Raw genomic sequence first — 25,916 nt, forward strand, 5'->3', positions numbered from 1 at the left:
ATCATCAGGCAAAACAGGCAAAGGAACCCATGATATAAATGACGAACCAACAGAACCATGACAGAAAGTTGGGATGGATCTGTTCCACGTGGATGGAAAGAATTACTTGCTGGTTATTGATTAACTATTGAACTATCCAGAGATTGAGCTGCTTCCTAACATGTCTGCTGCTTGTGTGATCAAATATATAAAACTGATCTTTTGCAAGACATGGAATTCCTCAAATTGTCTGTAGTGATAATGGACCATGCTACAGCTGTACAGAATTCCAGAACTTTGCAGAAGAGTTTAATTTCTGACATGACTTCGTCTTCTGCATCCACAGTCAAATTGTAAAGTAGAGAAAGGAGTTCACATAGTTAAACGTTGCTCGAGAAAGCACGAGACAGTGGCTCAGATCCGTATCTAATACTACTGAGCTGCAAAGCTTTGCCTCTTGAACACGGCATGTTACCCACTGATCTTCTGATGGGACGTAGACGACACGCCACACTTCCTGACTCTGCGGACCCAAACAAAAACAGAGATGTCGAACAGAAACAAAAGTGTCTGCAATGCAGACAAAAGGCAAACTATGACGAGTCAGCAAGAAGCTTAGGGCCACTGGCACAACATGACACAGTGAGTCTCAGAGATTCCCACTCTCTGGGAGAAGTAAATCCAAGATCCTATGCTGTCAGAACAAAGGATGGTCAAATACTGAGGAAGAATCGAAAGACCCGGCTGAAAATGCCAGAGACACTGCAGAAATAGACAAATGCAAAAGATCCAGCCTGCACAGCTACAGAGGAAACCCCACTAGTGCTGGACTGAGGTGGACCAGCAGAGCCAACACAAGCACATGTGTTAAGAAGATCTACGTGAGTTGTCAAAGCACTTGACAGGCTGTATCCATAAAAGAAAAATAACTGCACACTTAAATGTTTCTGCTGTTGATGTTCATGTGCTGAACTTTAAATTGAAAGAATATTGTATTAATGTGTCATGTTTGATTAAACATCCCAAGGAAAGGGGATGTAGTGATAGATGTAGTGACAGAGTTCTACCACCAAGAGTCAAAGGCAGAGTGTGCAGCATCTGGGGAATGTTGCATCTTGATGGATGCCTCACATGAGGTCTGACATATGTATGTTCTGTCCTTCATGCTGTTTGCTTACTTAATAAATCTAGTTTTTTTTTAAAGTTTCTTTCTTGTCATAAAAGAAACATCACAAGTGTGAGCAGTTCCTTTGGTAGTGGATACAGTCCAGGACATCACAGGCAAAACCCTCCCCACCATCGAGAACATCTACAGGGAATGCTGCTGTTGGAGAGCAGCAGCAAATATCAAGGATCCACACCACCCAGCACACACTCTGTTCTCTCTGCTGCCATCAGGAAAGAGGTATCCGTGCCACAAGACTCACACCACCAGGTTCTGGAACAGCTGCTCCCCCTCCACCATCAGACTCCTCAACAACAAACTCAACCAGGGACTTATTTAAGGACTCTTGTGCATTTTATTGATTATTGATATTTATTTCCTGTGTTGCACAGTTTGTTTGCACTTCCTTGTTTACATTTCTCTCTTTTACATCTGTATCTTTTCCTGTGTGCAGTTTTTGTGCACGACCAATAAGTAGACATTCTGTAGTAACATGATGCTGGAGAAACCCAGCAGGTCAAACAATGCACTTTATATAGCAAAGATACATAACCAATGTTTCAAGCTTGAGACCTTCATGAAGTAGAAATTCTGCCTGGCCCATAGGGAAAAAGAATCTTCGGTTTGTATGTGATGTTAAACTTATGTTCTCTGACAATAAGTCTGCTGGAGGAACACTGGGTTGAGAGTGTCGGTGGGGTGGGAAGGGGGGGGAGAAATGGGAAGAAAAGTTTACATTTAGGCTCGGTACCCTTCACCAAGACAGTATAATGAGACAGAGTAGAGAGAGGGTGAGTCAGGGGAAAGTGGGCGATTGGTGAACCAGGGAAAGGTGGGGGACAAATGTAATAACACAATTGTGCTGGAGAAATTCAGCAGGTCAAACAATGCACTTTATATAGCAAAGATACATAACCAATGTTTCAAGCTTGAGACCTTCATGAAGTAGAAATTCTGCCTGGCCTATAGGGAAAAAGAATCTTCGGTTTGTATGTGATGTTAAACTTATGTTCTCTGACAATAAGTCTGCTGGAGGAACACTGGGTTGAGAGTGTCGGTGGGGTGGGAAGGGGGGGGAGAAATGGGAAGAAAAGTTTACATTTAGGCTCGGTACCCTTCACCAAGACAGTATAATGAGACAGAGTAGAGAGAGGGTGAGTCAGGGGAAAGTGGGCGATTGGTGAACCAGGGAAAGGTGGGGGACAAATGTAATAACACAATTGTGCTGGAGAAATTCAGCAGGTCACACAGCATCCATGGGAAGAGAAGGGTAACTAACGTTTCGGGCCTGGGGCCTTAGTCAGTTATGGACAGTGAGAAGGATGATGGGCATTGGCAGTTGATTGGTAGATGACAGACGAGAGAGGCAAGAGGACCAACCGATGGGTGACGAAGAATGAGTCATACAATATTGGGGAGTATGATCATGAAATGGGATGAAATAAAATGGACAGCAAACAAATGGAACAATAATAGAAATGAAACTCCACTCTGTTAATCCAGATTCAGGAGTTCACGGTTGGGGTAGCGGTTTGCGCTATGCTGTTACAGCACCAGCAATTGGGACTGGGGTTCGAATCACGTACTGTCTATAAGGAGTTTGTACGTACTCCCCGTGTCTGCATGGGTTTTCCCAGGGGGCTTCAGTTTCCTCCTACAAAAACATATCAGGGTTGTAGGTTAACTGGGTGTAAATTGGGCAGCATGGGTTTGTGGGTTGAAAGGGCCTGTTACTGTTCTGTATGTCTAAATTTAAAATTTATCTAAGCCTCTCAAATCTTCTATACCTCCATTACGTCACCTCTCATGCTCTGCAACTCCAGAGAGAAAAGCTCTAGCTCTGTCAGCTTTGCTTCACATGTTGTGTTTTCCAATCCAGGGGTGAATCTCCTCTGCACCCTCTCCGTAGCTTCCGCATCCTTCCTATAATGAGGTGACCAGAACTGAACACAATACTCTAAGTGTGGCCTGAACAGAGTTTTTATCGAAAGACGTGGTGGAGAAGTCCAGAGTTGCAGAGAGAGATCAGTTGTTACAGAGCAAAGACAACATAATTTTTTTTGTGTGAGGTTAATTCAAGAATTTGATTACAGCAGGGAAGAAACAATCGTCGGATCTGGTGGTGCGGGATTGCACTCTCATGAATCTTCTCCACCAGGAGGGATGTGGAGGTGGGAGAAGAGAGTGTAGCCAGGGGTGCAGGAGTACTCGAGTCTTTTAATATGTTGGCTGTTTTTTTTCCAAGGCATGAGAAAATCAAGATGTGTGTTGGATTAATACACAAATGAAAATTGCAAAAGACAATTCTGAATGTTTAATGATGTCTATTTCCCTATTTGCCAGTGGGAGTTGTCGCAGATAGATTGATGTTCAGGTGTGGTAGTGCAAAAAAAAACTGTACACAACGTACTCAATTAAACAAATAAAGAACTGGAAACAGGTAACGAACATAAACAAACTGTGCATTACGGGGAGAACAAAGAAAATAATGTGCCCAAGTACGAGTCCTTAAATGAGGCCCTGATTGAGTTTGTCGTTGAGGAGTCTGATGGTGGAGGGGGAGCAGCTGTTCCTGAACCAGGTGGGGCGAGTCTTGTGGCCCTGATACGTCTTTCTTGTCTGTGCTGGGTGGTGAGGGTCTTCGATGATTGATGTTGCTCTCTGACTGCAGCGTTCCCTGGAGATGTTCTAAATGGTGAGGAGGGTTTTGTCTGTGAGGTTCTAGGCTGTGTCCATGACCTTTTGCAGGGCTTTACACTCGGGTATTGGTGCCCCTATGTGGCATGGCAAGGTTGGCGTAGTGGTTAACATAACGCTGTTACAGTGCCAGCGATTGGGACCGGGGTTCAAATCCCGTGCTGTCTGTAAGGAGTTTGTACGTTCTCCAAGTGTCTGCGTGAGTTTTCCCCAGGGCCTCTGGTTTCCTCCCACTGTTGAAAATGTACGGGCGGTGTGGGTTAATTGGGTGTAATTGGATGGCATAGGCTTGTGGGCTGGAAGGGCCTGTTACTTTAAAATTTAAAATACCAATGGTCTGACAGCATGCATGTCTATCTCAACCAGGGCAACGGTGGATATTTATTAATCTAGCATTTGATATTTATTTCTGTTTTAATTGGTAGATTTTTCATACTTTGACATAAGAGGAATGTTGGTGCGTCTGGACATTGTACTTAGGGCCATGACAGTAAACTTTTAGCACCATTGTTATAGCCGGTTTTGTCTTATCTCAGCTGCGGATCGATCAGAGGGGCCAGCATTTGATGACGGGCTTTGACGTTGATAGTTAGGTCTGCATCCACAACCAGGATTTGATGTTTCTACCTAATCTTTGGCTTGGCTTCGCGGACGAAGATTTATGGAGGGGTAAATGTCCACGTCAGCTGCAGGCTCGTTTGTGGCTGACAAGTCCGATGCGGGACAGACAGACACGGTTGCAGCGGTTGCAGGGGAAAATTGGTGGGTTGGGGTGGGGTGTTGGGTTTTTCCTCCTTTGTCTTTTGTCAGTGAGGTGGGCTCTGCGGTCTTCTTCAAAGGAGGTTGCTGCCCGCCGAACTGTGAGGCGCCAGGATGCACGGTTTGAGGCGATATCAGCCCACTGACGGTGGTCAATGTGGCAGGCACCAAGAGATTTCTTTAGGCAGTCCTTGTACCTCTTTGGTGCACCTCTGACACGATGGCCAGTGGAGAGCTCGCCATATAACACGATCTTGGGAAGGCGATGGTCCTCCATTCTGGAGACGTGACCTACCCAGCGCAGTTGGATCTTCAACAGCGTGGATTCGATGCTGTCGGCCTCTGCCATCTCGAGTGCTTCGATGTTAGGGATGAAGTTTCTACCTAATAGTGTGTTGACAAACACTGTCCTTTCACCCTTGGCTTACATCCGTAGTTTCTAACTTGCTCTGTGTCTTTGCCACAGATTGAAGTGACATCGGGGCTTTCAATGACCAAAGATGTGAAAGCGCTCTTGAAACCCGTGGAGAAACTAAGATCCAGATCGTCATCCAAATCAGCAAGGAAGGCCAAATCAGCAGGTGAGCCAATTCAAGGGAAATTATTCAGGATCAAAGTGGTGACGGTGAAGGAAGTTCCAAATCCTGGAGCAGATTGTTGAATGGTGCCAGTAATGAAAAGGTTAAATGATACGAAGAGTTTACATAAGTTTTATTTTTTTTTAATTTTAAACTTAGACATACAGCTCAGTAACAGGCCCTTTCAGCCCACAAATCCGTGCTACCCAATTATACCCAATTAACCTCCAACCCTAGTATGTTTTGAATGGTGGGAGGAAACCAGAGACCTCAAGGAAAACCCACATAGACACAGGGTAAATGTGCAAACTCCTTCAAGACAGCGTGCGATTCGAATCCTGGTCACACTCGCTGGTGCTGTAATGGCATTGCCCTAACCGCTATGCCAACCGCGCCGCCCCGATTTGCATGTTCAACTTTGGGCAGCACAGTGGACAGAGCCACTGCCCCAGAGCGCCAGAGATCCAGGTTCAATCCTGGCTCGAGACTCTGGAATCCAACACTGCTGGAGGAACTCAGCGGGTCAAGCAGTTTCAATGTGGAGGAAACATTGTCCAGCTTGCCTTAAAGAGACTTGGCAAGTGGAATGGGAAAGTCTCAGAGAAGGATTCTGCACTGAAACGCTGGCCATCCTCTTTCCCCCACTGGTGCTTCTCATCCCGCTGACTTCCCCTAGCATTGTTCGACACTTTCTTACACCATCTCCGAATACACTCGCAACTGAACATCTCAGGTAGAGAATTCCAAAGATTCAGCATCTTCTGGCTGATGAAATTTCAGAGGATATGGATCATTCCAGCACAGTCCAGGCCCTTCAGCCCACAATGTGGTACTGACCAATGTAAACCTCCTCCACAACAATCTAACTCTTCCCTTCCTCACCCACACAACCCTCGATTTTTCTTCCACCCACGTGCCTAATTTAATTTTTAATTTAGAGATACAGCACAGTAACAAACCCTTCCAGCCCACACTGCCTTAATACACCCATGTGACCAATTAATCTAGTAACCCTGTACGTATTTGGAGGATGGGAGGAAACTGGTGGAAATCCATGAGGAAAATGAATAAGGAGATCTGTTTACAGCGCCAGCTTTGAACCACTGGCACTGTGGGCTTCCTAACCTGGGACACTGCACAGCCAATTAACTGGGATTCCCAGTGGAAAAGGGCTAGAATGTCCACACCCCTACCGATCCCTTATCCAAAGGTTGTGATCCCTTGTCCTGGATACCCCAGCCAGGGCCGGTCACCCCAAACCCATCTGCAGTGAATCCACCTCTGGACAGCAGGCTTTACTTGTCAGGTCTCACACAGGTGTGAGTGGAGACCCCTCCCCCCCCACCCCCATGGCTGAAGTCAGTAGATTAGGCGTGAAAAATCCTTCAACCGAAAATCAAACCAAGCCGCTGGGCAATGTGGAAACTGAGCGATCCTTGACTTTGTTCACAGTGTTCACTGAGGGAGTGGTGCCTCTCTTTCTCACCGCCAAGACTCAAGAAATCTTCCATTGTGTGACTGACTATGACGTTACCGAGGAGAAGCCCTGCAAGCTGATTAAGAAGGAGTTCATCATCGATGACATGAAGTCCAGAGCGGCTGTTTCTGATTTCCACCCATACAAACGCCCAATCATGGTGGGTGTCAGGCTAAGTTCTGGTGTGGTGATGTAACCGGGGGTAATGGTGGGGGTGATGGTGGGGGAGATGCCACATTACTGATTGCCGTTCAACTGCTCATCACTGTGTTAAATCTTCCTCCTCTCCAAAACACAATACACAGCAGCCAAGCTGCCAAAAAAATTGCTCGCATTGTCTGCGGTGAGCTTGATTAACTCGCTCTATGAAAGTGTCAGTCGTACATCAACCGTGTTACATCAGGGCCTCTATGTTCAAGTTTATTGTCACACGTACTAAGCTGCGGTGAGGAAATCTGTTTGCAAGCAATCCAGCTCGATATCCCATTCATAGAACACCAGGTAAGGGACAGTGTTGAAGTGCACAGTTACACAGAGAGATTAGGAACATGTAATATTACAGCACAGTACAAGCCCTTCAGCCCACAATGTTGTGCTGACCTATAGCACCAAACTAACCCTTCCCTCCCTCACACCTATAACACACTATATATAAAAGTTTAGACATACAGCATGGTTTCAGGCCCTTCTGGCCCACGAGCCAGTGCTGGCTAAACATCCCAATTCACCTACAATACCCATATGTTTCGAAGGGTGGGAGAAAACTGATGCATCTAGAGAAAACCCATGGGGAAAATGGACCAACTCCTCTCCAAATTTGAACCTGGGTTGTTGGCACTGTAACACTATTGCGCTAACCACCACACAAACTGTGCTGCACAATCCATGTGCCTATCTACGGGTTTTATGGAGTATAATGGCAGGAAAGAAACCCGTGAATCTGGCCAAGCGTGCTGTGAGAGTCAAGGAAAATAGATACCTATACCTCTGTGGGTACAGTGGTTCATGTAATATCTCAGTTTAGTGGTTACTGTATGTCATTAGGATAATAACCCAAAGGTTCAGGCGCTAGTTCAAATCCCATCACAGTAACTGAAAAATTTAAAATCAGTCTACAAAAGCCTGTCTGCTTTTCGGGTGACCTTTTGGGAAGGACAGTGACTTCAGACCTAGAACAATGGAGTCAATTCTGACCAGCCGTCAAACTTTTCACATCAACATGTGATCCACCACCACCCTCCTCTGGCTGGCAGAACTTGTCTTCACTGTCAATAATTTCTCCTTTGACTCATCCCACTTTCTTCAGGTTAATGGGGTAGCCACGGGTACCTGCATTGACCCCAGCTATGCCTGCCTTTTTGTTGGCTACATTAGAGCAATCCATGCTACAAGCCTACACAGGCAAGGTCCCTCAACTCTTCCACTGCTACATCAATGACCACTTTGGTGCTGCCTCATGTGCCCATGAAGAGCTCGTTGACTATCCATTTGGCTACAAACTTCCACCCTGACCTCAAATTTACTTGGTCCATCTCCAACTACGCCCTCCCCTTAACTCGATTTTTCAGTCTCCATCTCGGGAGACAAACTCTCTTCAGATATCTTCTATAAACCCATCAACTCCCTCAGATGCCTCAACTACACCTCTTCCCACTCTGTCCCCTGTAAGGATTCCATTCTATTCTTTAAATTCCTCCTTCTCCATCGTATTTGTTTCCAGGATGAGGACCTTCATGCCCGATCATCAGAGATGTCCTCCTTCAAACAACGTGGCTTCCCCTCTACCACCATCAACTTGGCGCTCACGCACATATCCTCCATATCTGCCTTGGCCCCCTTTGACCCCACACATGAAAAGGACAGGATTCCTCTTGTCCTCTCCTACCACTCCACCAGCCTCTGCATCCAACACTCCCTCCTCTGCCATTTCTGCCACCTACTATGTGATCCCACCACCAGACACATCTCCCCTGCTCCTACCCTTTCCACCTTCTACAGGGATAACTCCCTCTGTGACACCCCAGTCCACTTCTCCCTCCCCACTAATTACCCCTTTAATACCCACCACTGTGACTGCAGGAGATACTCCACTTGCCTTCACACTTCCTCACTCACCACCATTTATAGAACATAGAAGACTACAGCACAGTACAGGCCCTTTGGCCCTCTATGATATGCCAACCCATGTATTCCTTTAAAAAAGAACAAAACTCCTGACACCGTAACCCTCTATTTTTCTTCCATCCATATGCCTGTTTAAGAGTCTCTTAAATGCCTGTAATGTTTCAGCCTCCACCACCATCCCTGGCAAGGCATTCCAGGCCCCCAAAACTCTGTGTTTATAAAAAAAAACTTACCCTGATGTATCCTCTAAACTTCCCTCCCTTCATTTTGTACACATGTCCTCTGGTGTTTGCTCTTCCTGCCTGGAAACAGGCTCTGGCCGTCCACCCTATCTATGCCTCTCATAATCGTAGACTTCTATCAAGTCTCCTCTCATCGTTCTACGCTCCAAAGAGAAAAGTCCCAGCTCTGCTAACCTTGCCTCATAAGACTTGTTTCCCAGTCCAGGTAACCCTCTCCATCATCTCCATAGCTTCCACATCCTTCCTGTAATGAGGTGACCAGAACTGAACACAATTTTCCAAGTGTGGTCTCACCAGAGATTTGTAGAGTTGCAACATGACCTCTCTGCCCCTGAACTCAAACTTCTCATTAATGAAGCTCAGCATCCACAGACCTTCTTAACGATCCTATCAACCTGTGTGGCGACCTAGAGGGCTGTATGGATTTGAACCCCAAGGTCCCTCTGTTCATTCACACTGTTAAGTGACCGACCATTAACCCTGTACTCATCCTTCTGGTTTGTCATTCCAAAATGTATCACCTCACACTTATCCGGATTGAGCTCCATCTGCTACTTTTCGTCCAACTCTGCATGCTGTATATATCCTCTTGTAACTTTCGACAACCTTCAGTTCCATCCATAGCTCCTCCAACCTTCGTGTCATCCCCAAACTTACTGACCCATTCTTCCAACTCTTCATCTGGGTCATTTATAAAAATCACAAAGAGCAGGGGTCCGAGAACAGATTCTTGCAGCCCCTCCACCAGTCACTAAACAGTCCTTCCAAGTGAAGTGACCAGGAGTCATCTACCTCATCCGGTTCATTGTGATGTCCTCTAATTCAGAATGACTTAATGTAGACTGGGAGATCACTTGGTTGAGCACCTTGGCTCTGTCCACCGCAATAGTGTGAATCTTCCAGTGACCACCCATTTCAATTCCCCATCCCATTCCGTTGCCGACATTTCTGTCCATGGACTCAAGCACTGCCAGACTATGACCATCTGCAAATTGGAGAAACAACACCCCATCTTCCAACTGCGCAACCTCTAACCTGATCCTATTAACATTGGCTTCTCCATTTTCCATTATCCACCACCCCCTCATCTTTCCCTATGTCTCCTTTCCTCCAGTTCAATCTCTCTCTCCCTCCCTCACCTTTTCCCTCTGTCTCCTTTCACGAAGCCAAAATCTACCCTTTCCCCCAATCTATTCTCACCTTTCCTGTCCACTTATCACATCCAATTATCACTTTTGACTGTGGGTGTGTACTTCCCCTGCCCATTCTTCATTTCCCCATCAGCCTTTAATTCAGATACCTGCCTGCTTTTTGCTCACACCTTGAAGAAGGGCTCAGGCCTGAAATGTCAGTGATATAGAAACATAGAAACATAGAAGATAGGAGCAGGAGTAGGTCATTCAACCCTTCGAGCCTGCTCCGCCATTCAATGAGATCATGGCTGATCTTAAAGTTCAGTACCCCGTCCCCGCCTTCTCTCCGTAACCTTTAATACCCTTATACTGAAGAAATAGATCTAATTCCCTCTTAAATGGATTTAATGAACCTGCCTCTACTGCCCTCTGTGGCAATGAATTCTTTACCTCCCATGGCATGGACGCTGCGAGACCAGCTGAGTTCCTCTAGTATCTCTGTGGAAGAAGGGCTCAGACCCGAAACTTTGGTAATATATCTTCACCTCCTATGGACGCTGCGAGACTGGCTAAGTTCCTCCGGCACCTCTGTGGAAGAAGGGCTCAGGCTTGAAACGTCAGTGATATATCTTTACCTCCCATGGCATGGATGCCATGAGACCGGTTGAGTTCCTCCAGCATTGCTGGGTTTTCACTACAATCACCGAGTCTGTGGACATTCCAGTTTTACTACATCAGTATCATGAATACATGCTGGCCTTGCAGGAGATGTTTACACCGTTATTAAATACACAAGAAGGTTACATGAGAATAATTTCATCAAAGCCTTTATGAATGCACTAACATGAAGTTTAGCAGATAACTGATAAGTAGCTTTGAAGATTAATAATAATAGATAGTTCAGTGGAATCCCAGACTCATTTCCTGTCAATGTATGCGGTTTATAGAACATTACAGCATAGAACACTTACCCCTGACATCTCCCCCTAAACTTCCCTCCCTTCACTTTGTGCACATGTCCTTTGCTGTTTGCTATTATTGCCCTTGTCTAACTTATCGATGCCTCTCAGAATCTTGTAGACCTCGATGAAGTCTCCTCTCATCCATCTACGCTCCAAAGAGAAAAGTCCCAGCTCTGCCCACCTTGCCTCATAGACTTGTTTTCTTATCCTGGTAACATCCTGGTCAATCTCCTGGGGGGAAAAGACACTGACAATACAACAATAAAACACTCTGTGTAATAAAAACTTACCCCTGGTGTCTCTCCTTCACTTTGTGCAGTTTCTTAGAATTTTATTAAACCATTCAACCTTGTTAAACATTAATTGATCTGTTTACTAGGACTACCAAGGAGAAGAACTTCTCGTTGTCTATGATGTAAACTCCAAGTATGGAGAGAATTTCTACATGACACTTAATGAGATGATGAAGATTATCATTTTGCAGGCAAGTGATTTACTTCACTTGGGAACAGAAGGAGGAATTTAACTCTCAGTTGGATAATGTCTGATCTGACCTGTGACTAAACCCAGTCCACAAAACACAAGGCTGGAGAAACTCAGTGACCTTTACATAGCCCTCGATTCGACAGTGGCTGGACGGGAGAAGCCAGAGAGTCGTGGTGGATGGATGGTTGCTTCTCAGACTGGAGGCCTATGACTAGTGACATGTCTCAGGGATTGGTGCTGGGACCATTGTTGTTTGTCGTCTATATCAATGATCTGGATGATAACAGGGTAAGATGGATCAGCAAGTTTGAAGGTGACACTAAGATTGGACGTGTTGTGAACAGTGAAGAAGGTTTTCAAAGCTTGGAGAGGGATCTAGACCAGCTGGAAAAATGGGCTGAAAAGTGGCAGATGGAATTTAATGCAGACAAGTGTGAGGTGTTCCATTTTGGAAGGACAAACCAAGAAAGGACCTATATGGTGAATGGTTGGGCACTGAGGAATGCAGGAGAACAGAGGGATCTGGGAATATAGATACATAATTCCCTGAAAGTGGTGTTACAAATGGATAGGGTTGTAAAGAGAGCTTCGGAAACATTGACTTCACTGCTTTCCATTAAACCCGCTTGCCTTTCTTCCCCCTCCCCCGTTTCGTTTCCTTCCAGCTCTTTCACCCATAAATCCCTACCATTCCCCCTCCCTCTCATTGATGCAGTTGTCTCCCTCCTTTTTCCACCTATCATCTCATGCCCTGCCAACCCACCTTCATCCCGCTTATCCTTTTGTCCGGGCGCTGGCCAACATTCTCTCATACTTTGATGAAGTGCTCAAGCCCGAAACATCGGTTATGTATTTTTATCTTTGCCTCTAAAGGACACTGTTTGACCTGCAGAGCTTCTCCACCATTTTGTGTTTTTACTTCAATCACAGTGTCTGGAGGATTTTGTGATTTTAATTTTGGCATCTTGGCCTTCATAAATCAAGGTTTTGAATACAGGAGCTGGGATATTATAGTAAAGTTGTACAAGACATTGGTGAGGCCAAATTTGGAGAATTGTGTGCAGTTTTGGTCACCAAACTACAGGAAGGATATCAATAAGATAGAAAGGATGCAGAGGAGATTTACTAGGATGTTGCCCAGACTTCAGGAACTGAGTTACAGGGAAAGGTTAAACAGGTTAGGACTTTATTCCCTGGAGCGTAGAAGAATGAGGGGAGATTTGATAGAGGTATTTAAAATTATGAGGGGGATAGAGTAAATGTTGGTCGGCTTTTTCCATTGAGATACAAACCAGAGGACATGGGTTAAGGGTGCAAGGGGAAAAGTTTAGGGGGAACATGACGGGGAATTTCTTCACTCAGAGAGTGGTGGGGGTGTGGAACGAGCTGCCAGCTGAAGTGAATGTGGGCTCAATTTTAACATTTAAGAAGAATTTGGACAGGTACATGGATGGGAGAGGTATGGAGGGCTATTGAGTGGATGCAGGTCAGTGGGACTAGGAAAAAACATTGTTCAGTGAAGGGCTGAAGGGGCCTATTTCTGTGCTGTAGTTTTCAATGGTTCTCAGGGCTCAAGCCCAAAACGTTGATCTTCCGATATAAAGGACACTGTTTGACCTGCTGAGTTTCTCCGGCATTGTTTTTATTTCAATCACGGTGTCTGCAGACTTTCATGTTTCACTACTAAACCCAGGCCAGATGCCTTGGTTCCTTGTGGTTATGTACATTAATAAGGGCAAGTTTATTTGACCTTGATTTATTAATAAACCCAGGATCTGCATGTTTGCTTGTCAGCCATGCCTCATGATGGCTGTTCCACTAGCTCCATCTCCCCCAAGCTGCCGGCATCTGCACCTCTGGGGAGATGAATCCAGATCTTTTAGTGGTTGTTGGTCTGCCTTCTCCGGTCACCCAGCTCCTCATGCTTGAAAATCACATAAGATAAAATGTTCAAGTTCATTATCATCTGACTGTACATACCCAATCAGACAAAGCAGCATTCCTACGGACCTGAGTGCACTCACAAACACGTACAATGCACAGAACATAATAATCATATTTATACACAACAAAATAATATAAATATATATAGATAGTTTGGAATGACTTACCCGGTTACAGCATACTGTTCATCAATCTCATAGCCTGCGGGAAGAAGCTATTTCCCAGCCTGGGCGTCCTGATGCTGATCCTCCTATACCTCCTTCCTGATGGTAGAGGGTCTTAGATACTATATGCTGGATGGAAAGGCTCTTCTAGAATTCTTATTGCCCTGTTTAAGTAATGCTCCCGGTGAATGTCGTCAGTAGAAGAAAGGGATACCCCAGCGATCTTCTTGGCCGTTTTGATGATTGCAACTACTGTCCCACAGCCAGGCAGGACACTCTCAATTGTGATCCTGTTGTCAAGATGGGACGTGGGGAAGGACCAAGCCCGTCCCATCATTCAATGTGATTGTTGTTGATCACCTCCCTGGTTCCCCTCTGAGCCCTGTGCAACCCCTCCCACCCTGTCCTCCTTATACTAGCTCTCTCCTTCCTGAACTCAGTCTCACTGGAGGGCTCTGACCTGAAACATGGAACCCCTCTCCCGTGGAAGCTGCTTGACCCGCTGAGCTCCTCCATCAGAGTGTTAGTGGCTCTGGATTCCAGAATCTGCAGTCTACCTTGTCTCTCCAGTGGCTGATCTACATCATGTGCTAGATCCCCAGAGACCTCAGGAGATTGGAATAGAGGGAGAATGGAATCGGTCAGTGGGGAATTAATGGGTGCTTGATGGTCAGTGTGGACATATGGGCCACCTGGACTGTTTATCTCCCACTCAATCCCCCGATCTTTCAAAAAGTTGATGTGTGCATCTGTGCCACCTGAAATCAACTGATTCCAAATCTTTGTTTCTTTTTAATAACCATATAACCATTTATGGCACAGAAACAGGCCCTGTCGGCCCTTCGAGTCCTCACCAGTTCACTAGAACAACTCCACTAGCTCAAACCTCCCGCTCTCCGCCAATAACCCTCCAACCCCTCACCTCCATGTGCACATCCAACCTTCTCCTAAATGAAAGAAGGGACCCTGCCGCAACTATCTCATTTGGAAGATCATTCCAATCTGCCACCACCACTCGCTGTGTGAAGAAGCCACCTCTAATATTTCTCCTAAAGTGTTGCCCCCTTACCCTTAACTCGTGGCCTCTTGTTCCAACCTCCCCTGCCCCCAGGGGAATGAGTCTGTTTATGTCTAGTCTATCTATTTCTTTCATCATTTTAAATACCTCTATCAAGTCCCCTCTCAGTCGTCTACATTCCAATGAATAAAGTCCCGGTCTCCTTAATCTCTCCCGATAATCCAGATGCTGTAAGCCAGGCAACATCCTGGTAAACCTTCTCTTCACCCTCTTCACCTTATCTCTATCCTTCCCATAATTTTCTTCCCAGTCTTTTCAAATAGCCCCGGATCAAGAAGAAGCCAAAGGTACTGAGGGCATCATTGAAACTGAAAGGAGAACGTGGATCGATCTGGGCAGCGCCAGTGAAATCGAACAAGAAAAGTTTGAGGAAGCAGCTACGAAGGTGAAAATCTCCAATGATGCACTTGTTTACTGGGGAATGGCTGGTCCATGATTTATCATGGACTGGCCTTCTGATACCTCAGCCAGTGTCCAGCCTCATTCCCCGCAGCAGTGCTGCAAGCCCTCAGAATTCGGTAAGGCTCTTGGCACAAACGGTTGCACTCCTGGCCCTGATTCAGAAGCCCATGGGTGACAACCTGGCAGTCCTCGTGCAAGATAGCCTGAAGGTAATCTTGCATGTTCAAGTTAAGTTTATTGTTATCTGATTGTTCAACCCAGTGAACCAGTGTTCTCCGGTCCTCGGTGTAAAACATATAAACACATGGCCACAAACAGTACATATGCAGGACAAGAATTTCATCTAGATAAATAAATATTGTTTTGTACATATGAGAGTCTCGGAGGGTGAGTGTGAGCCGTTCCTTTGGTCTTTCACCATTCTCCCTGCCCGTGGGAAGAAGCTGATCCTCAGGCTGGTGGTGCTGGCTCTGATCCTCCTGTATCTCTTCCCCGATGGGAGCAGTGGAAAGATGCCGTGCGCAGGGTAGAAGGGGTCCACAATGATTTTGTGCACCCTCTTCAGACATTGAGTCCGATAGATCACATTGATGGGGGGAGCAACACTCCCATGATCCTCTCTGCCACTTGTTGTTTGACCTCTGATCCATTTCTCTGCAGCAACTGAGATTAAGTTGCCCAGAATGCTCTCAGTGGGCCTCCTCTAGAAGGATGTCATAATTGAGGCCAGGTTTAAAAAAAAAAACACAACCCTGATGTCTCCCCTAAACTTCCCTCCCTTCACTTTGTACATATGCCCTCTGGTGTTTGCTGATCCTGTCCTGGGAAACAGACACTGGTGTCTCTCATAATCTTGTAGACCTCTAACAAGCCTTCTCTCATCCTTCTTCAGTCCAAAGAGAAAAGTCCCAGCTCTGCCAACGTTGCCTCATAAGACTTGTTTGCCAATCCAGGCAACATCCTGGTAAATCTCCTCTGCACCCTCTCCATAGCTTCCACATCCTTCCTATAATGAGGTGACCAGAAATGAACACAATATGTTGAAGTTCAGGGAGTTGTGGTCACTCTCACGAAAATGCTCCCCCACCGAGAGGTCCGTCCCCTGACCAGGTTCATTCACCGGAACCAGATGCAGTCTGGCCTTTGCTCTCGTCAGCCGGTCCACACACTGTGTCAAAAATCCTTGAACACACTGACAAATTCAGCCCCATCCATCCCTCTTGCAGTCAGGAGGTGCCAGTCAATATTAGGGAAGTTGAAATCACCCATAACTACAACCCTGTATTTCCCACCATTTCAAAATCTGCCTGCTGATTTGCTCCTCAGTGTCCCAAGGGCTATTTGGGGGCCTATAGACAACTCCCAGCACAGTGATATATCCCTTCCCATTTCTGACTTCCACCCACCCCTCCTTCTGCAGCCTCCTCCCTTTCTACAGCTGTGATACTGTCCCTGACCAGTAATGCAACTTCCCCCTTTTCTACCTCCCATCCTATTCATTTTAAAACCCCTAAGCCCCAGACCCCGCATCAGCCAATCCTGCCCTTCCTGCAGCCAAATTTCAGTAACAGCCGCAACATCGTAGATCCATGTACTGATCCAAGCTCTAAGTTCATCCCCTCTAACTGGCTCCCTTTATGTTCTGTCCCCTGCCTGTCCTTCCTCACCAACCCAGAGCACAGAGCTTCATGCTTTTGACCTGCTACCCTAATCTCTGCCCTCACATTCTGATTCCCACCCCCCCTGCCAAACTCGTTTAAATCCTCCCCAACAGCTCCAGCAAACCTACCGACCAGGATATTGATCCCCCTCCAGATTAGGTGCAGCCCATCCTTTTTGTACAGGTCAGATCTTCCCCAGAAGAGATCCCAATGATCCATAAATCTGAACCCCTGCACCAGCTCTTCAGCCATGTGTTCATCTACCATAACTTCCTGTTCCTACCCTCTCTGGCCCATGGCACAGTTGTTGATGTGCAGAGGAGGGTGGTCATTCCTGGTCCTCCTGAAGTCCACGATCATCTCCTTTGTCTTGTCCACCTGAGACTCAGGTTGTTCCTCTCGCACCATTTCACGAGATTTTCCACCTCTACTCTGTTGTGCAACTCATCGTTGTTGCTTGTGAGACCATCGACTGTTGTGTCATCTGCAAACTTGATGACACTGTTGGAGCTGGATCTGCCGATGCAGTTGGGGCTCAGTAGCATGAACAGGAATGGGGTGAGCACACACCTATTCATGCTACTGACCCAATGGTGAGTCGGTGGTGAAGAAGGCAAATGCGATGCTGGCGTTCACTTCAAGAGGAATGGAATATTAGAGCAGGGGTGTGATGTAAGGCTTTATAAGGCCCTGGTGAGGCCTCACATGGAGGATTGTGAGCAGTTGTGGGCTCCTTGTTTTAGAAAGGATGTGCTGACTTTGGAGAAGATTCAGAGGAGGTTCACAAGGATGATTCTGGGAATGAAAGGATTGTCATGAGAGGAATGTTTGATGGCTCTTGACCTGTATTCATTGAAATTTAGGTGAATGGGAGGGAGGGAATCTCATTGAAATGTTGAAAAACAGAGTAGATGTAGAACGGTTGTTTCCACTGGTGGGAGAGTCTAGGACAAGAGGGCACAACTTCAGGATTGAAGGGATCCCCTTAGAACAGAGATGTGGAGGAATTCATTCAGACAGAGGGGGGTGAATCTGTGGAATTTGTTGCCACAGGCAGTTGTGGAGGCTGGGTTATTGGGCGTATTTAAACCAGAGATTGATCGCTTCTTGATTAGCCAGGGCATCAAAGGTTATGGAGAGAAGGCTGGGCAGTGGGGCTGAGTGGGAGAATGGATCAGCTCATGATTAAACGGCGGGGCAGACTCAATGGACTGAATAATCTATTTCTGTTCCCATGTCTTCTGGGTTCAATTCCCACTCCAGAGAACTGGCGTGAAAATCTTGGCTGACTCTGGTGCCACACAGGTGAGAGCACTTGAATAAGATGCCACACTGATGCCTTACATGCCCTCTCAAGGTCAGGTTTATTGCCACATTAAACCTGATACAGTGAGAAGGAGTGAAACAAGAAAGTCAAGGAGATTTCGTTAAAAAGGGCTCCTCTGTAAGTAGAGTATCAAGACATCTCTCACATGCCTGAAGCCTTACAAAGTATAATTTTTCCAGAGTATAGAGTTTCAGAGAAATAAAATCAATTAGTTCAAAACAAGGGCAGCATATGAACACTGTTATGGGGTTCATTTATGAGCCTGATGACTGCAGGGTAGTAACTGTCTTTAACCCTTTGAACCTTTCATAATATATACTCCGGTCTGAACACCAATATGAACCAGCTGGTATATGGGTGTAAAACCAGTCAGAATCAGGATTTATTGTCATGAACAAGTCATGAAATTTGTTGTTTTGCGGCAGCGCCACAGGGAAAACATTCATATAAAGCTCCTCACAACAATAAATCAAAATAGTGCACGAAAAGTCAAAGTGAGGCCGTGTCTGTGGTTCATTGATCATTCAGGAATCTGATGGCAGAGGGGAAGAAACTGTCCTTGTGCCGCTGGGTGCTCATCTTCAGACTCCTGAACTTTTTTCCCTTAAGACACCACCTTTTGCAGATGTCCCAGAAAATGGGGACACGGAGTATATGCGTTTGTTTGTAGTCCCTGAAAACAGGGACACGGAATACATTTTCTTATTAGTCGTCCCTGAAAATTGGAGTCTGAAGGATTAAGTTTTGTTTACAATTTCACGTTCTTGAGCCTTCTCCCCAATGGGAGGAGGGAGGAGAGAGTGTGTCCAGGGTGTGATGGGTCCTTCAGTGGCTGTCCTCTTGAAGAAAGGCAGCAATGTGATGGGCATTCACGTGGTCTATAAAACCCTTCAATGCCATTGCAGATTAAGTTCAAGATCTCGTGCCCCCGCAGGAGGTTTGGAGCCCCTGTGACTTTGGATGATCGTAATGACGCAGAGATGAAGGACAGCTATGTGGAGTGCGCATCCTACCAGGATAAAAACTTCAGCATCAGGATACTGGAGAGGAGTGTGGGTGTACAGGCCGTGTCCATGTTACAGGAAGGCAGCACACAGACAAAATGGTGAGTGGCTGCTTGGCTCATCGTATCAACTGAACCAGAGTGGGGTTTAACATTCTACTGACCAGAGAGTCAGCATCCTGGACCAAATACAGAGTGTGTAACCTGGGGATAGATACAGGGTGATTGACTCTGTAACCATGCTAACCTAGGGCAGCTCATGGGTAGTTGATGCAGTTGGCACAGTTGGTGTAGCAGTTAGCACAACGCTGTTACAGCACCAGCGATGGGGACCAGGGTTCAAATCCCACGTTGTCTGTAAGGAATTGTACATTCTCCCCGTGTCTGCTTGGGTTTTCCCTGGAGGGTCTGGTTTCCTCCCACTGTTCAAAGACGTGTCTGGAGCTGTAGGTTAATTGGGTGTAATTGGGCGACATGGACCCATGGGCCGAAAGGGTCTGTTACTGGTGTGTATGACAAAATTAAAATGAATGTCTAAATTAAAAAATGAATCAAATTAAGAAACAGATATGTCATTTGTTGGGGAGTAGGAGAAGGTTTAGCCCAGTGACTAATTAACTAATTGAACAACTTTTGGGATTAGATTCATTCTAGAGGAAATTTATCGGAATTGTCCAAGGGTGAGGATCTTCAGTGATGTGGAGAGATGAGACAGGCCGGAGTTTTCGGATACAAAGGCTGATTTATTGAAGACTTTGAGATCACATCAGTCTTTTTTTGTTGAAAATTTAGTTAACTTTTCAAATTACACACAAAAAAAACATGAAATTACTCTAACCCCTCTCCCTCCCCATAACAAAAAACCCCACTAAAAATCCAAAAAAAACATTCCCCCAATCCCCCCTCCCCCCAAAAAAACTTGCAACAAAAACCGATTTTCCCTGATTGGTATGCCACACTTACTACAATTATTTAATTTCAAAAGCCATATATTTTAAATATAATCCCCACATATCAATAAAAATGAATAATTATTTTTCACATTATATGTTAATTTTTCTAAATACAAGCAAGACTGCAATTCATAGAAACATAGAAGATAGGAGCAGGAGTAGGTCATTCGACCCTTCGAGCCTGCTCCGCCGTTCAACGAGATCATGGCTGACCTTAAAGTTCAGTACCCCGTCCCCACCTTCTCTCCGTAACCTTTAATACCCTTATACTGAAGAAATAAATCTAATTCCCTCTTAAATAGATTTAATGAACCTGCCTCTCTGCCATCTTTGCAAATTTAGTTGTTCATCATTCTTCCATGTAACTGCTATACATTTTCTTGCTCCTGCTAATACTAACTTTAAAAAAGCTAAATATGGTTTAGGTATTCTTGAATCAACAAATGGAACCTTATCATCATCTAATAAACATAACTTTGGATCCAGTCGAATATCCATTTTAAACAAATCTCTCAAAAATTTTATAATTTACTCCCAAAAATATTTAATTTTCTTACCAACCAAACTGAATGTATAAAAGTACCTTTCTCCTCTCTGCATCTAAAACATAAATCTGTTAAAGTAAATCCCTATCTTTTTAATTTCTCAGGAGATAAATACAATTGATGCAAAAATTATAATTAACCATATTATATCTCACATTAATTAATTTTGTAACACTATCAATACACATTTGTGACCATTCTTCCCCTACCAAAACAATATTTAAATCTTTTTCCCATTTCTCTTTAACCTTATACATATCCACTTTTTCCATGTTTTCCTGCAACAATCTATACATGTCAGAAATAAAACCTTTTTCACTTTTATCTTCTATCAATAATTCAAATTTCGTTTGACATGGCAAATTTATTTCCTTACTATAACTCTTCTTTAAAAAATTTCAAAGTTGATAATAAGCAAACAAAGAATTTGACGCAATCCCATATTTCTCTTGTAATCTATTAAATGAACAAAACTTCCCCACTTCAAAACAATCTATAAAATTAACTATTCCTTTATTTTTCCATTCCTTTAAATAAGGACTATTCAATGAAAAAGGAATTAATTTATTCTGCTATATTGGTGATCTTATTAAAATCATTCCTTTAAACCCTATAATTAAGTTACAATTATACCAAATATTCATTATATGTTGTAAAACTTGCAATTCGAATTCTTGTAACAATAATGGATTCCATTTATAAATAAAATGCTTAATATTACCTTCCAAAATCTGATCCATTTCTACCTTTGCACACCTAGGAGATTGTTCAGTATCAAATAATCTATTAATAAATTTCGACTGTGCCGCTTCATAATAATTGTAAAAACAAGGTAATTGCAAGCCACCTAATTCATAACTCCAAGTCAAGTTTTGTAAAGAAACTCTTGATAATTTACCCTTCCATAAAAATAACCTAATTACCTTATTTATTTCCTTAAAGAACTATACTATACTCGAGGATAAATATTCATCTTTATACAATTCACTCTTCCAATTAATGTCAATGGTAAATCTTTCCATTTATCTAAATCAATTTTAATCTTATTTGATAAAGGTACATAATTTAAATTAAACAATTCATGATCATTTTTATTTACAACTACTCCTAAATATTTAATTTTATTTGACCATCTTAATTTAGTAATTTGTCTACAATCTTCGTAATTTTCCTCCACTATTGGTAAAATCTCACTCTTTTCCCTATTAACCTTATATCCCGATAATTTTCCATATTTATTCAATAAATCCTGTAATGACTTTAATGAAACCTTTGGATTAGTTAAATATATCAAAACATCATCTGCAAATAGACTAATTTTATATTCATTTTCCTTCACTCTAATTCCTCTAATACCTAAATCTTATTGAACCGCCTGAGCTAAAGGTTCAATCACTAAAGCAAATAAAGCAGGTGAAAGAGGGCAGCCTTGTCTTGTAGAACAAGACAAATTAAAGGATTTTGAAATCTGACTATTCGTTAACACCCTTGCTCTAGGTCCTGCATATAAGGCCTTAACCCAACCTCTAAAAATGGGCCAAAATTAAATTTTTCCAATACTCGAAACAAGAATTTCCACTCAACATGATCAAACACCTTCTCAGCATCTAAAGATACAACCATTGGTTGATTATTTTGTTGTTTTGCCACATTAATTAATGAAATCAACTTAACTACTATCTGCTGAACACCTACCTTTAACAAAACCTACCTGATCACTATGAACCAATTTTGGTAAATAATTTGTTGACCTATTAGCCAAAATTTTTACCACCAATTTATAATCAATATTTAATAATGATATAGGTCTATATGAAGATACTTTTAAAGGGTCTCTATCTTTATTTGGTATAACTGTAATCAATGCTCTTGAGAAAGATTCTGGAAATACACCTGTTTCAGTTACTTGTTTCAAAACATCTTTATATAATGGAAATAATAAATCATTAAACTCTTTATAGAACTCTACCATAAAACCATCTTCTCCAGGAGATTTCCCATTAGGCATCAATTGTAAAGCTTCCTTCAATTCCGATTCAGTAAATGAAATATCTGAATTCTTTACCTCTGTTTCATTTAAAATTGGTAAATTTAAATTACCTAAGAAAAAATCAATTTGATCAATATCTTGACTACCTTTTGATGTATATAAATTTTCATAAAATTTAAAAAATTCATCATTGATATCTTTTGTTTATAAGAAATTTCTCCATTCTTCCTAATAGCATTAACTGCCCTTGATGCTTGCTCAGTTTTAAGTTGCCATGCCAAAATCTTATGTGCTCTTTCTCCCAATTCATAATAATGTTGCTTAGATTTCAGTATCACTTTCTCATACTTATATGTTTGTAAATTATTGTTACGTAATCTCAATTTAGATAATTTTATCTTATCATCCTCTGTACATTTGTTCTTTAACTTTTTCTCCAAACTTTCAATTTCTTTCTCCAAATTTGAACTTTCTAATTGATACTGTTTTTTTAAAATCTTTGTTGTATAACTAATAATTAATTCTCTCAAATATGCTTTTAAAGCATCCCACAAAACAAACTTACTTTGAACTGAATTTTGATTCACTTGTAAATAAAAACTAATTTGATCTCTCATATATTTAACAAAATCTGGTCTCTTCAATAACATTTCATTAAACCTCCATTGATAAACTGTCTCAACCAATTCAGTACCTAAACATCTAACTAGCAATAATGAATGATCTGACAATAATCTACTTTTATATTCTGCAAAATTAAATCTACCTTGTAAATGTGCAGAAATCAAAAATAGATCTATTCTAGAAAAAGAATTATGTCGAGTCGAATAAAATGAATAATCTTTTTCTGTTGGATTTAATTTTCTCCAAATTTCCACTAAATTCAAATCCCTCATAATTTCAAGCAGTCTTTTTGCCATCTTAGACCTTCTGACAATTTTTGGAGATTTGACCAACAATGGATCCAAACAACAATTGAAATCCCCTCCTACCAATACATTCCCATTTGACTGATTCAAATTTAAAAATGCCTCTGAAATAAAAGCCTCATCTTCATTTGGAGCATAAACATTCATTAAAGTCCAACTTTCAGAATTTTTTTTATAATTAACACTCTTCCCGCATTTGCAAAAAAAGAATCAACTGCAAAAGATATTTTCTTATTATCTAAAATCGCCACCCCCCTAGCTTTAGAGTTAAATGAAGATGAAAATACATGTCCAACCCAATCTTATTAATTTTAAATGCTCTTTTTCTGTTAAATGAGTTTCTTGCAAAAATACTCTATCTATTTTTAATTTCTTAACATAATCTAAAATACGTTTCCTCTTTATCGGATGATTTAACCCCTTTACATTAAAAGTTGCAAAGCTTAAGCTCTCATTACAATCTATATAATGGCACCCAATCTTTCACAACTCAATAAGAAAAAAAACCCTTAAACAAAAAACCCCTCTAAAAAAAGACCCCTTAAACCCCCCCACCAACAAAAAAACTGCGATGCAGTAACCCCCGCCCCCCCCCCCCTATTAACTGGGTGCGGTTAATACCACCAGTGGCTGATGACTTCGGATTTAGCTGGGATAGCATTTTCTCCCTAGCCAGAGAGCAAAGAAACCCTTCATTTACTGAATGCTTCTGGAATTTCTTCTTACTAATCCATCAATTGTTCAACTTCCTTTTTTCTTCTCAACATTCCCATTTCCAGCTTTATCGAACACCACCAACAGTTTCAACGCAAATTCCTGTGCCAACTTAGAATCTGGTAAAGAATTAGCAAATGTTAAAAGTTGCCTGTGGATTTTCAAAAAAACTGAGGTTGTTACTGTCAATAAAATATTTTTTAAATTGCTGGATATCTAAAAGTAGATCTATAGCCTTTTTTCCATAAGACAACTTTAGCAGGATTGAACTCTTTCTGTTTCATAACTACCACCTGACTCAAATCCGCGTAGAAAAAAACCTTTACTGTTTTGAATTACCATTAGACCATTCATACGTGCCCATATCATCTCATGATCCTGATACCTCAAACACCTCACCAAAACAGCTCGAGGTGGTTGCTCTGGCAATGATTTTTTTCTTAATGCACGGTGAACCCTCTATCTCCAAACCTTACGGAAAATACTCTGAACTGAATACTTCAACAATCCATTCTTTAAAAAACTTTGTAGAATTTACTCCTTCAAAACCTTCTGGAAACCCCACTACTTTAATATTATTCCGCCGACTTTGAGTCCATCTTCTGCAAAAAATTCTTCTCCATCTGCCATCCGGCAACTGCTCCTTCCACTTGATCCACTTTATCTTCCACATTTTTCATTTTATTTTCGACTTTATCCACTGCTGTCAAACATTTACTGACGTCCACTTTCATTGAAGAAATCTCACCAGACATATCAGTGATTTTAAGTCTAATGTCAGAAAGCTGCTGGTCAACATTTTGAAAATTAATAGAAACATAATCCATCAAACTCTCATTTTGTTTTGTTATAGTTTCCAACATCATCATTACACATCAGAAGAGGGCATAGGATTCATGGAGCTGGGAGACTGATATGGTGAAGGTACTTTCAAAGATGTTGGGGTACCTTTCACTTTAGCTGCAGCTAACAATAATTGATTGTCTTCTGCCTCCAAATAATGTTCTAATTCTTCTTCCATCTCTTGTTGTAGCTCAGCTTTCTGAACTTCTTCAGGCTGGCTACAGGTTTGTTCCTCACTCAGCGTCCACAGCTCTCACCTGTTCAAGAGTCTCGCACATGCGCACCGCTGCCCGCATCCCTGCAGCGACAGCATAGCGCTGGTAGGCCGTCCCTGGCACATCTCTTGCGTACTGTGCTAAAGATGCAGTCGCAAGCGATGTGTCGCACCTTCCCACCACCCCATGTTCGGCCGCGCTTCTCAACACGCCCAACGTGGCTGATCCACACAGGTCTCAGGACTCCCTTAACATTGTCAATGACGCGGTAGCAGCGGTGCCATTTTGTGTCACTCTCCGCATAGAGGATGCCGTTGCTGCAGCCAACCTTGCCAATATGGGTCGCTGACTCTCCGGCTCCATCTCCAATTGAGTTCGAGGTTCCAAATCTTCAGTAAGGCCCGTTTTTTCCAACTCTTCCAACTTTTTAAAATGTAATTCTTTCGAATGTTGAACTTGTTTTCTCTTCATCAATTTTCTTCTCATATCATATACAGTCTTTTCATAAAGTTTACAGACATATATTAAGTTTTTAAATTCGGGTTC

The 25,916-nt window shown here is 43.0% G+C and overlaps 1 protein-coding gene across 1 annotated transcript in view; it reads left to right on the plus strand.

The window, feature by feature from the left end:
* Positions 1-3,565: 3,565 nt before the first annotated feature.
* Positions 3,566-25,916, plus strand: part of dnai3 (dynein axonemal intermediate chain 3) — an 87,392-nt gene continuing 65,041 nt past the window's right edge. Inside the window, exons 1-6 of the mRNA XM_069939394.1 lie at positions 3,566-3,584; positions 5,067-5,181; positions 6,631-6,815; positions 11,496-11,600; positions 15,039-15,173; positions 19,084-19,283. Coding sequence (XP_069795495.1) covers positions 5,091-5,181; positions 6,631-6,815; positions 11,496-11,600; positions 15,039-15,173; positions 19,084-19,283 — 716 coding nt within the window. The 5' untranslated portion in view covers positions 3,566-3,584; positions 5,067-5,090. The remainder of the gene's footprint in view (positions 3,585-5,066; positions 5,182-6,630; positions 6,816-11,495; positions 11,601-15,038; positions 15,174-19,083; positions 19,284-25,916) is intronic.

This window comes from Narcine bancroftii, chromosome 5 (genome assembly GCF_036971445.1).
Source record: "Narcine bancroftii isolate sNarBan1 chromosome 5, sNarBan1.hap1, whole genome shotgun sequence".
NCBI lineage: Eukaryota > Metazoa > Chordata > Chondrichthyes > Torpediniformes > Narcinidae > Narcine > Narcine bancroftii.